General features: G+C 36.2%; 1 protein-coding gene across 1 annotated transcript; it reads right to left on the bottom strand.

The window, feature by feature from the left end:
• Window positions 1-353: 353 nt before the first annotated feature.
• Window positions 354-5,674, bottom strand: LOC113871537. The gene is made up of 4 exons (XM_027508630.1): window positions 5,608-5,674; window positions 5,352-5,551; window positions 4,932-5,226; window positions 354-436 (listed from the first exon to the last, which is right to left on the bottom strand). Exons 1-4 carry the CDS (start codon window positions 5,672-5,674, stop codon window positions 354-356), a joined length of 645 nt encoding a protein of 214 aa, XP_027364431.1.
• Window positions 5,675-11,682: the final 6,008 nt, after the last annotated feature.

Below are 11,682 nucleotides of genomic sequence, written 5' to 3'. Positions count from 1 at the left end.
TCTCTTTTTTTTCTGAGTTTTTCTGCTTTCTTCATATATTTTTCTTATCAATTGTGTTAGAATTATGCTAAAATATCAGTAAAAATATGGATTCATCAATTGTAAACAAAATTTCCCTATACGTGCAATAATAAAGGAACAACAATACTTTTAAAGACTAATAAATCATAATCAAATTTCTAATTTGAGAAGCTGAAGATGCATATCATATCTCAAGTATAATAATTTATAAACTATTTGTCAGAATAGCTGGAACTTAAAATAATATTTACAAAACCAAAATAATTACATCATATAAACAAATTTTAAGTCCTAAAGCAGTCTCAAACATAACCCAACACTGAAGACCGGTTCTATTCATCAACCTCATACCAGCTCTCTATCTCAGCCAAATCTTCAAAATCAAGGTCATCGTCTGATCCAAGGTAACGATCACCTGTATTAGTTGTGACCTTTGTACTAGTCACTAGCTCAAAGGTCCATCTAGCCAGTCTTCCAAGATTATCATGGTCGTGATAAGTAAATAGATAGGTGAGGGCTGCCGGAGTTCTAATATTACCACTATACATATAAATACATAAGGTCTGATGTATTCTACTGCTAGGAAAATAAAAAAGGATACTATAAAAGAAATCAATCTCTAACATAACAAAAGTCCTAGGTTCATCTTCCACAAGAACAACAAATTTAAAATAACATACTCTTTGATATTCATTAAATACATAATTAAGCCTATTATGTACTGAACTATCTATTAGTCTAATTCTTTCCTGAGGCTTCGTCATCTTGTTTTCCTGAAAATATTAGTAAGGATAAGCGTCTATTCTATTATTTACAAAACATTTATCATAGAATCATAATTTATAACATAAATACAATATATTCAATTTTACACTTATTCATATTGCAAACATATTCATATTTATACCCAACTCAACAATTTATTTTACATTATCTATTTCCTTATTCTGATACGCACTTCCAGTATACTGTGATCACATATATCGATGCCTCAAGTATTTCTTGAGGTCTATTCAACTAGGTAAATCGTCGCCGGTTAACCCGTGCTCACAGATACAACCTACATAATAATCGGGGCCCCTTAGCAAAGGCATAGTTAGGAGTCTAGTCAGGAAACGAGTGTGAGGCTATGTGACGCATTTACTTTGAGAAAGAGTGTGTATACATACACGAATGTTGTTCACAACTCTACGTTTCCCTAAGATTTCCATCGTCTCCAGACTCTATACCCCAGTGTATCTTTGTAACTATTCACACTAGATCCAATCCATATTCGATACTTAAAGTCATTCTCAAAGTTATCCTTTTCCGCATTCATAAAATCGTGCTAAGTAAAGCACTTCTAGACTAAATCCATTCCAATCCATTTCACTCATACCCTTATTAATGTAATTACTACTATTAAATCCTTCAGATCAAATATCATTTCATCCAAACATATTACATAAAATCACATCATAATCACTCAGCAAGTTTGATAATATTTCACATTGATTGCTCATCGTATATTGCATATAAAATGTAACAACCATTCAATCCAAATAACCAATCAGTTCATGCAATCAAACAAGCATATTTCCATTCATTATTCACACCATAGATATTTCAACCACATTTTCATGAAATGTCCATAATACAGTTCTCTAATGTGCACAAAATAAATACTAAAATAGAGCAATAAAATAGAGCATTCCTTACCCCTAAAGACGAGTTTACGGAGAGATATTGAAGAAGGTTAGAGTTCAAAGATGGAAGTTCTCCTAAATACCAAGAGATATCCATAAGAAATGAAAAATATGAAAAATGATCAAAGAAAGTGAAATTTAATCTGAAGAAACTTACTTGGAGTCATTTAGATTCAACGTCCAAGCTCAGATTTGAAGAGTAATCAAAATTTTTTAGGCTTTTCTCTGGAGAAAAGGAAGAGAGAGTTCAAAGAAAATGAGAAGGGAACGTGAGTTTGAAATGAAAATGAAATTTTCATGCTGAAAATCTCGTAAATACCCCTCAGCCCCGTGCGCTCTCGCTTGAGCGAGGAACATCTTGCTTGAGTGAGATACGCAGACAGTGGTCTTGTCTACTATTTCCTAATGTGCTCACTTGAGCTCTATCTCGCCTAAGCGAGATGGCATCCAGAGAGCAGAATGTTTCCCCTGTGAGTCCTCGCCTAAGTGACCCATCTCACCTGAGCGAAATCTCATCTCGCTTGAGCGAGATCACTCTCGCCTGGGCAAGGTGATAGTTGGGCTGAATTTATCCTATCTTGCTTGAGCGAGATATCCCTGCAACATCATATTTCAGGGCGCTCAGTCTCGCTTGAGTGAGATTTGCCTCGCCTAAGCAAGACTCCTTGCACCAGAATTCCTCTAAAAATCTTCCATACTCACTTTTAAATGCATTCTAATATTACTTAATATTAAACAAAACATAATTTACTGAATAATGAAAAGAGGGTGTTACAGCAATAGGAAAGATATCCAAGAGAAATTTTACAAATTTCTCGAGAAGGTCAAACAAAATATTCCTTTCTTTGATTGGTTTCATGCGTATGCCATTAAAAATAATATAGATTATCCTTGGCAGGTAGATATTATTAGCAATCCTACTGCAAATGTCATCTCCTAGCAGATCAAAGATGGACAAATAGTCCAAAGTGAACTGCCTCCATCAACTTAGTACCAATTACCTAAATAAAAAGATAATGGTGGTAATCTAGTAATGACTATGCCATTCAAAACCAAAAATCCAAAAGAATCTATTTCCCCTAGTGATATCCAAGGCCTCATGGAACAAGCCAATTATACCAACAAATATCTTCAAGTTTTAGGGGACAAGATTAGTAAAAACAAGATTCTGGCTGTTCCTATTAGACAAAAGGAAGAAGAAGCATTTTCTTCTCCTTAAATTCAACTAGAAAAACCTCTTTTCAAACCATTCAAGATTAGTGCCAAAGCCAAACAAAAGATCTTAGAGCTTAGGCAGAATAATAGATCCAAGCCGCTTAAAGAATTAGGAGAAGACAATGAACTATTGAGTAAAATTAATAGTTTACTTAAAATTGTTCCTGATACTCAAACTTTCGAAGAGTGTAGCAAACTAAGAACTAGGTCTTCCAAAAATATTGTCGTCAATAACCAAGATTCAGATTAAGTATCTGAGGAAGGTTCTGTCTCCAATCTAGAAGTAAATCCAGTTATTACAACGAGTAAAAACTGGAGGTCTCCTTGCAAACTTTATTATAATACGGCTATTGCTCCAGATCTTCTTATAGAAGAACACAATGAGCATAGTTTTAAAAGTTTTAGTGCCAATAACATCTATGAATGGAATATGCATGGTCAGACAGAGTATAACGTTATGAATACTCTACAACACATGTCTATGGTAGCCATTGCTTACCAAACATCCCATGAATGTCTAGAAGAAACCATAGTCAATATCCTTGTCGCAGGATTTTCTGGTCAATTAAAAGGTTGGTAGGAAAACTATCTCACTAAAAAAAAAAGACCAAAATCTTCTTTGCTATTAAAATAGATATTAATGGGAAAGTCATTACTGATGACGATGATCAGATCCCTGATGCTGTTAATACTCTTATTTTTACAATCGCCCAACATTTCATAGGAGATCCATCTTTATGGAGAGATAGATCTACAGAATTATTGTCAAACCTTAAGTGTAGAACTTTAGGTGGTATAGACACCTTTTTGTCTAGATTTTACATTAGGGAAGATAGTAAAAAATCTTTCTGGAGGAAAGAAAAAATCTTAGCTGGTCTTCTAGGATCTTTAGGAGATAAGGTTAGAGATAAAATTTGTAGCCAGTCTGTCAATGGAGAAATTCCTTATGATAGCCTTAGTTATGGTAAGTTAATTTCTTATGTCCAGAAAGTTGCCTTAAAAATCTATCAAGATGACAAGATACAAAGGCAGTTAGCCAAAGGAAAAGCCCAAAATAGAAGAGATTTAGCATCTTTTTTGTGATCAATTTGGGCTACCTGCTTGTCCAACCAAGAAAAAGAAAAAATACCCCAAGAAGGAGGTAGAAACCAAAAAGAAACCTTATAAGAAAAAATACAACAGTAAATCATCTAAGAAACCTAGTGAGGATAACATCCCCAAGAATATTGATGAATCCGCATTTTATTGGATTTTTACTTGTTTTTTTAGTGTTCCTTAATAAAAAAAATGGACTTAAGAAGTGTAAATAACATAGAAATCTCATTTTGCTTAAATATCATAAGTTTATTAACTTTTGGTTAATTTACATTGATTTACATAGATAAAAGTTACAATTTTGATCATTTGAATAATTGTGCAGGAATTTCCAGACTTATTCTAAGGATTTTTGGCCTTCGAGAAAATTTGAGGTGAAAGTGATCACTTTTAGAAGTGATAGTGACCACTACAACAAGTCAGGTCTAGAGGACAGACCAAAGTGAACACTTTCAGAAGTGATAGTGGATGTTACAGAGAGCTCAAAATACAACAGACATGCGTGTACCCACTATCAGAAGTGATAGTGACAACTATAGCAAGAGCCAAATTGACGTAGAGCTACGCGTAGTCACTTTCAGTTACCATAGTGCGCGTAGCCACTATCACTTGCAAAGTAGCCACTACAGAAGGAATGACAAACCTGGGAGCTGCGCGTAGCTACTATCACTATGGATGACGCCCACTTCATTTTTGAAAATTAGGGTTAGGATCTTTTGACACTTTTAGATTTTTTTTTATTTTAGGAACACTTTGTAGAGCTTAGGTCAACTTTGGGTGACAGCCAAAGGTCTAACCTAGGGTTTGATTTGCATTTTCTCCTTACTTCTCTTTGATTTTTACATTGATGTTATTGATTTCTTTTCACTTTCATTGCACACCCCAAACACACCCATGATGTCACAACCGGCTTACCTATAGGGGTAGTCACCACAACATTACATGATAATTCTGTCACATATAAATTCAGACTCTTCATACAGTCCACAGATATAAAAGAGTGCATAACACCCGAATCAAACAGCACATCAAGCAAACGACCCTTAATAATGCATTTACCTCGGATCATCTCTTCTGACTGTGAAGCCTCCGCTCCACTCATAGCAAAGACTCTACCAGGAATACTCGGCTTCTGCCCCGTACTTGGCCCCGTACTTCCTCTCAATTCCAACCTCTGAGCTGTACTTGCACTGTCTCCCCTCTTGGCAGCCTAACACTCATTGGCAACGTGCCCCGACTTCCCACAGTTGCTACAAGTTATCCTCGGCTGTGGGCAGTCCTTCACCATGTGTGGCCCTCCACACCTGAAGCACTTAAGCGGTCCTCTGAAAGAACCCATTCCTGAGCCACTCTCGCTACTCCTCTCTTGAGAGGAACTCCCTCAGGTTGAGAACTATTCGAGCCTGAATACGGCCCCTTTGAGAACCTTGGGGGTCTTCTATCATGTCTCACTGGACTAGCTCCCCTAGTGTCCACCGTCTTCCCTTTTGAGTTAGCTTCAAAAATTCTGCTCTTGCTCACCAAGATGGGCAAGTCTGTCAGTTGGAACACACTGACTGCAGCCCGAAACACAGATCCTCCTCTCCATCACCATGCTGATAATAAGGCCAGTACTTCATCAACTCCTGGAACTTGGCTGCATACTCTCCCACAGTCATACTTCCTTGCTTCAGCTCAAGGAACTTCCTAGCTTTCTGCTTCCTTAGGTCACAGGGAAAGTAGTTCCCTAGGAAGATGGTCTTGAATGCTTCCCGCTGGATATAGCCCTCTTCCTGTGGCAGGGACTAACCGGCAAACCTCCACTAGTCCTCAGCCTCAAATGAACGATATATTTTCATTTCGTTTTGCAAAAATATTTATCATCAACCTTCATCAAAATATGCAGAAAAAGTTTGTAGTATCTAGGGTGTAAGCTTAGGTTGTTTCCAACGACTTTGGTTTGTAACATACATTGAACATGTTGTGAACATTTACTATAAAAGCAATTAAGACAAGGGGGTTTTGTGTAATTCCAATTTTAATGTAAAGACAAGTGATGAAATTAATGAATCCAATCAATGAAATATGCAATCCTTAGTTTGTTCATGTAATTCTATCCCTATCCCTCTCAAGATTCAATACTTTTCCTCTTCCTTTGAATTAGGGTAACTCAAAAAGCAAGAATTAACCTTAATATCCCATACAAATTAAGCAATTTACATGGGCTCCAATCTCTCATCCCCAAGATTACTCAACCTTAGAAATTAACTTAGGATTAAGCAAACTAAGTTAAGAATTTCATTAAAACAAATTAGGGTTAATTAAGCAATATCCCCCTCATTTAACCATTAATTCAATTCAAAGAGTTGGGAAATGTAAATTCATGAAGAAAAGGGAATTATATTGACATTCATACCTAGGAATTCAAGAATACATGAACTCACTAACGATTACAAGAAATTTTAGCCCTCCACAGGGATGGGTCTTACAAATTCAAGATGGAAACAAAGGGAAATCAACATTATAATGCAAGAATTAAAGAAAAATGAAGAGAAATTGTATATCAAACCCTAAGATTGGCCTTGGCTGTCGCCCAAGGATCCTAAGCTATGCAAAATGCTCCCAAAGTGGCAAAAGAATCTAAAGTTATGTCAAAAGCTCCGTACCTTAATTTCTCAAATCCTATTTATAGTACAAAATTTTTTGCCCAAAGTAACTACTATGGTTTCATAGTGATGACGCGCAACGCTCTATAGTGTTTACGCGCAAGACCAGTGATTTGGGTCTCTTTGGAGTTGTCACTTTGGCTTCATAGTGATAACGCGCAACGCTCTAGAGTAGTTACTCTCGCTCCATAGTGTTTATGTGCAGGTCCTGTATTTTTTGCCTCTCTGGAGTTGTCACTTTGTCATCAGAGTGATAACTTTGGCTGCTCCAGAGTGTCTATATGGTTCCATAGTAGCTACGCGCAAGTCTTGTACTTTTTGGCCTCTCTGGAGTTGTCACTATGGGTTCATAGTGATCACTTTGGTCTGCCCTTCTGGATCTAGCTTGCTGTAGTGTTCACTATGGACTCCAAAGCGATCATTTTCATCACAAACTTTCTCAATTGCTAAAAATCCATGGAATAAGTCTAGAAACTCCTGCACAATTATTCATATGATCAAAATTGCAAATTATATCTATGTAAATAAATGTAATTTAACCAAAAATTAAGAAACCTATGATAAATTGACCAAAATGATGTTTTTATGTTATTTACAATTCTAAGTTTACTTTTTCTATTAAGAAACATTAAAATGACAAGTAAAAAACTAATAAAATGTGGATTCATCACAACCCTAAACTTAAACTTTTGCTTGTCTTCAAGCAAATCAAAATTCAATAAAGTCACTTGTAAAAGGGTTGGATTTATCCAAGAAATTTTCTTTCAAAATTTTTATTCCAAAATCAAACTCTAATTGACACTTACAATGTTTCCACAATCATGGATCCATTCAACAAAGAAATCATGCCCAAATCAATTATTTTCAAGCAAAGTCTCACTAAACTGAAACAAAAATCTAGCAAGGTTTCATGTAATCCACACAATGCAAAGAAATTATCTAGCTCACAAGATGGTGTTTCACTCTTCACTCAACAATATTTCAGGCTAAGTGTTTTCTCTCAATTCATGCATTTTGCCTCACCCTACCATATGCTTGCCCATATTCTCAATCTCGTTTGCTTAGATACAATGAACCACCTATCAAGAGGACTTTGTTGGTCACAAATGTATTAAGTTAGGTCAAATTTAGATCAAGGAGGGTCAAAAGCTCTAGTGGATTTTTAAGATGAGGGAATTCCTTTGAGTGAGTGAGTATAACAACTAAGAGTGGAATACATAAAATGATGCAGCAAGTGATATTCAAGCACTTTTTCACCATATTTTTCATTTACTTTGCCTTATGTAGAGAATTCTTTTTCTATCAAAATGACTTGTTGTATTCTTCTTTTTCTTTTTCTTTTTCTTTTTCATTCATTCATCATCATCATCATCATTTTTTATGAACATTGACAATCATTTTCTTCTTCAAATTCAAGCAATTTTTTTTTGGACATGTAATATTGACATGTAAAATGCTCACCACCCTAAACTTAAGAGCTTGCTTGTCCTTAAGCAACTACAATCATAATTAGCACCCCAAACTTAGTTTATTGCATTCACTCTTGATGTAACTCAAAATAAATACCTCTATTAAGGTAAGGGAAATATTTTTGCAGACTAAGTTTGGCAAAAGAAGGAATATGGAACAAGGGAAATTAGGTGCAAAGGTGTTGAAGGGTGGGTGGGTGTGTGCAAAGAAGGCCTCAATCATGTAGATGAAAAATTGCACAATGCATATTCAATTAAGAAACAGGGTAAGTTCTAGAGGATAGATACAATAATACATGTAAATGGCAAATAGAAAAGAATTTAAAGGCTCAATTCTCTACCATGGTAACAGGTGATAATTACTTAACAATATGTGATTACAGTTCACCTTTCAAGAAAATATGTTCAGCATGGTAGGAACGAAAATATTCAAAAAATAGAGAATGATCATGAGTTGAATGGAAAGTGCAATCAGAACGTAACTATGGAATTACAAAACTGGACTACATTAAAAGAGAGATAAGGAAAATATTTTGTATTTTCATTTAACACTGTGCAAGGAATATAGACTAAGAGAATATGAAACAGGAGCAAAGAGATCACCCCCTTTCATAGAAAGTAGATTCACAACTCAGGGGTCAAATTCATGCTTCTCTTGATGGGACTGAGGGCATTTTCTGCACAAATATACAGAAAATTTAGTATAGGGAGCAAACATTAAACCAGAAAATGGAATAGATATATATAAGCGAGAATGTTGAAGATGTTCAGATTAAGAGAGACAATACGAAAATAAAGCAGTAAAGGTGGAAACATAAATGTGGGATATTTACAAGGAATTGGTGGTTAGTAGTAAATACAGGGAAATAGCAGAAAGTAAGAGAAAAGTGAGTGCAGTGAAAAAGAAACTAAGACTACATAGCATCTTCATCAGAGCTGGAAAATGTATGTTCACCTCTACCTTCCTGAAGGTCTCTAAAATCTCTTTCTCAGCCTCTTCAATCTTTTTGCTTGGCTAGATAACTCTCTGAGGGAATGGTAGAGGAATTGGCCTTTCAACATTTTCTGCCACCTTTGGTTGGGTAGGTGTAGGTTTGGTTTGTTCTTGGGTCATTTCCTCTCCATTTTGACCAACTGTAGCTAGAGTACAGCTTGGGTCTTCCTTCTCCTTGGGTATTATGGGCTTTTGAATCACTTTTGCGGATCTCAGAATGATTGCACTGACATTTTTGGGATTCACAACAATTGGCGTAGGGAGGTTCCCTGCCCCTTGAGATTTCATCTGGTTCAGAGACGAGGCCAACTGTTCCATTTGGTTCTCCAAAGTCTTGATAGTAGCCTCGGTTCTTTGCTGGAAAGTGATGTTGTTCATGGTCAATTGCTTCATGAGCTCGTCCAGTGATAGTTCATTTTTTTGGGATGCACTTGGTTGTGAGGAAGATTATTGGTGATGGTGCTAGGCTTGTTGTGGTAGGTGTTGGGATGGATGGGATCTATTTGGGCCAGCATGATGTGCTTGATATTGAGTGCCTTGCTGATGGTTGTGCTGTTGAGAATTGCTCCCCCATCTCAAATTTGGATGGTTCCTTTAGCCTGGGTTGTATCTATTAGAAGATAGATCCCAATTGGGCTGTTGCTGTGAATTTGGAAAAGAAAATCTATTAGTGTAAATGTTTGCGGCATAAGCCTGAGGATTATCTTCTAGAGTGTCAGACTCTTGTATTGTGGGGCAGCTGTCAGTGTAATGGTTTGTAGTTGAGCAAATTCCACACAACATGGCTGGAATGGATGGTGGAGGAGGTGAAGATGCAGCAGCACTCTTTTGCGTGGAAGCCAGTTGCTTCATCATTGATGCTAATTCATCAAGCTCGTGCTCCAGCTTACTAGTTTCAACAACTTGTACTTCACTCACATTTCTGGTAACACAAGAATTTTGCCTTGTTGCAAATTGTTGGGAGTTGGCAGCCATGTTCTCAATCAAGTTGCGGGTTGCAACCAGAGTTTTGTCAACCAACGCCCCTCCACTTGCGGCGTCTATCATGCTACGGTCCATAAGGTGAAGTCCCTCATAAAAGTATTGTATCAACAATTGATCACTAATTTGGTGATGGGGGCAGCTAGCACACAACCTCTTGAATCTTTCCCAATATTCATAAAGGGTTTCTCTTTCAAGCTGCCTTATTCCACAGATTTCCTTTCTTATGGACGTAGCTCTTGATGTTGGGAAAACTTTTTCCAGGAAAACTCCCTTCAAGTTATCCCAACTAGTGATAGATCCTACAGGAAGATAGTAGATCCAATCCTTGGCTACATCCATCAGAGAGAATGGGAAAGCTTTTAATTTGACATGCTCCTCAGGCACACCTTGTGGCCTCATGATTGAACAAACAATATGGAACTTCTTGAGGTGTTTGTGTCGATCCTCACCTGCAAGGCCATGAAATCTTGGCAACAAGTGTATTAGTCCAGTCTTAAGTACAAAGGGAGCATCAATGTCAGGATACTGTATGCATAAAGTTTGATATGTTACATTCAGAGCAGCCAATTCCTTTAATGTTCTTTCATTGTCAGCCATTTTTTCAATTTCAGATTCTAATGAATGAGGTGATGAATAGATAGATGAAGGAGATGAAGGTTCCTCAAAATGTTCAGAATTATGTCTATGTAATCTAATGCTACTATGAAATGTCTTATCAATATCTGGGTCAAGTGGATACAAATCTCCAGGATTCGATCTGATCATACACTAAAAATTAACTGAGGAATAAAAAGAAGTAAGCTAAATGAAACAGCAAAACTGCAGAACAATTCAGCTAACAATTATGCAGAAAAATGATATCTAAGTGCAGAAAAATGAAACATTAACACTAAACAACAAAAACAAAAAGAAGTTGCAAACTATGGCTAGAAAAACGTAACACACACTCACAAATTCTGCAGAATTATGCAGCAAAAACAGGGCAAAATGCAGAAAAATTAAAAATAGAACACTAAAACAGAGTAACTAACAAGTTCAATGCAAAATTAACACCAAAGTCTCCGGCAACGGCGCCAATTTGATGAACGATAGATTTTCATTTCATTTTGCAAAAAGATTTGTCGTCAACCTTCATCAAAATATGCAGAAAAAGTTTGTAATATCTAGGGTGCAAGCCTAGGTTGTCTCCAACGACTTTGGTTTATAACATACATTGAACATGTTGTGAACATTTACTATAAAAGCAATTAAAACAAGGGGGTTGTGTGTAATTCCAATTTTAATGTAAAGGCAAGTGATGAAATTAATGAATCCAATCAATGAAATATGCAATTCTTAGTTTGTTCATGTAATTCTATCCCTATCCCTCTCAAGATTCAATACTTTTCCTCTTCCTCTGAATTAGGGTAACTCAAAAAGCAAGAATTAACGTTAAAGTCCAATATGAATTAAGCAATTTACATAGACTCCAACTCTTTTCCCCTAAGATTACGTAACCTTAGAAATTAACTTAGGATTAAGTAAACCAAGTTAAGAATTTCATTAAAACGAATTAGGGTTAATTAAGCAATGTC

The sequence above is a fragment of the Abrus precatorius genome, unplaced genomic scaffold (genome assembly GCF_003935025.1).
Source record: "Abrus precatorius isolate BTA unplaced genomic scaffold, Abrus_2018 Scaffold7, whole genome shotgun sequence".
NCBI classification, from domain to species: Eukaryota; Viridiplantae; Streptophyta; class Magnoliopsida; order Fabales; family Fabaceae; genus Abrus; species Abrus precatorius.
This window is presented reverse-complemented; position numbering and strand designations above follow the sequence as displayed.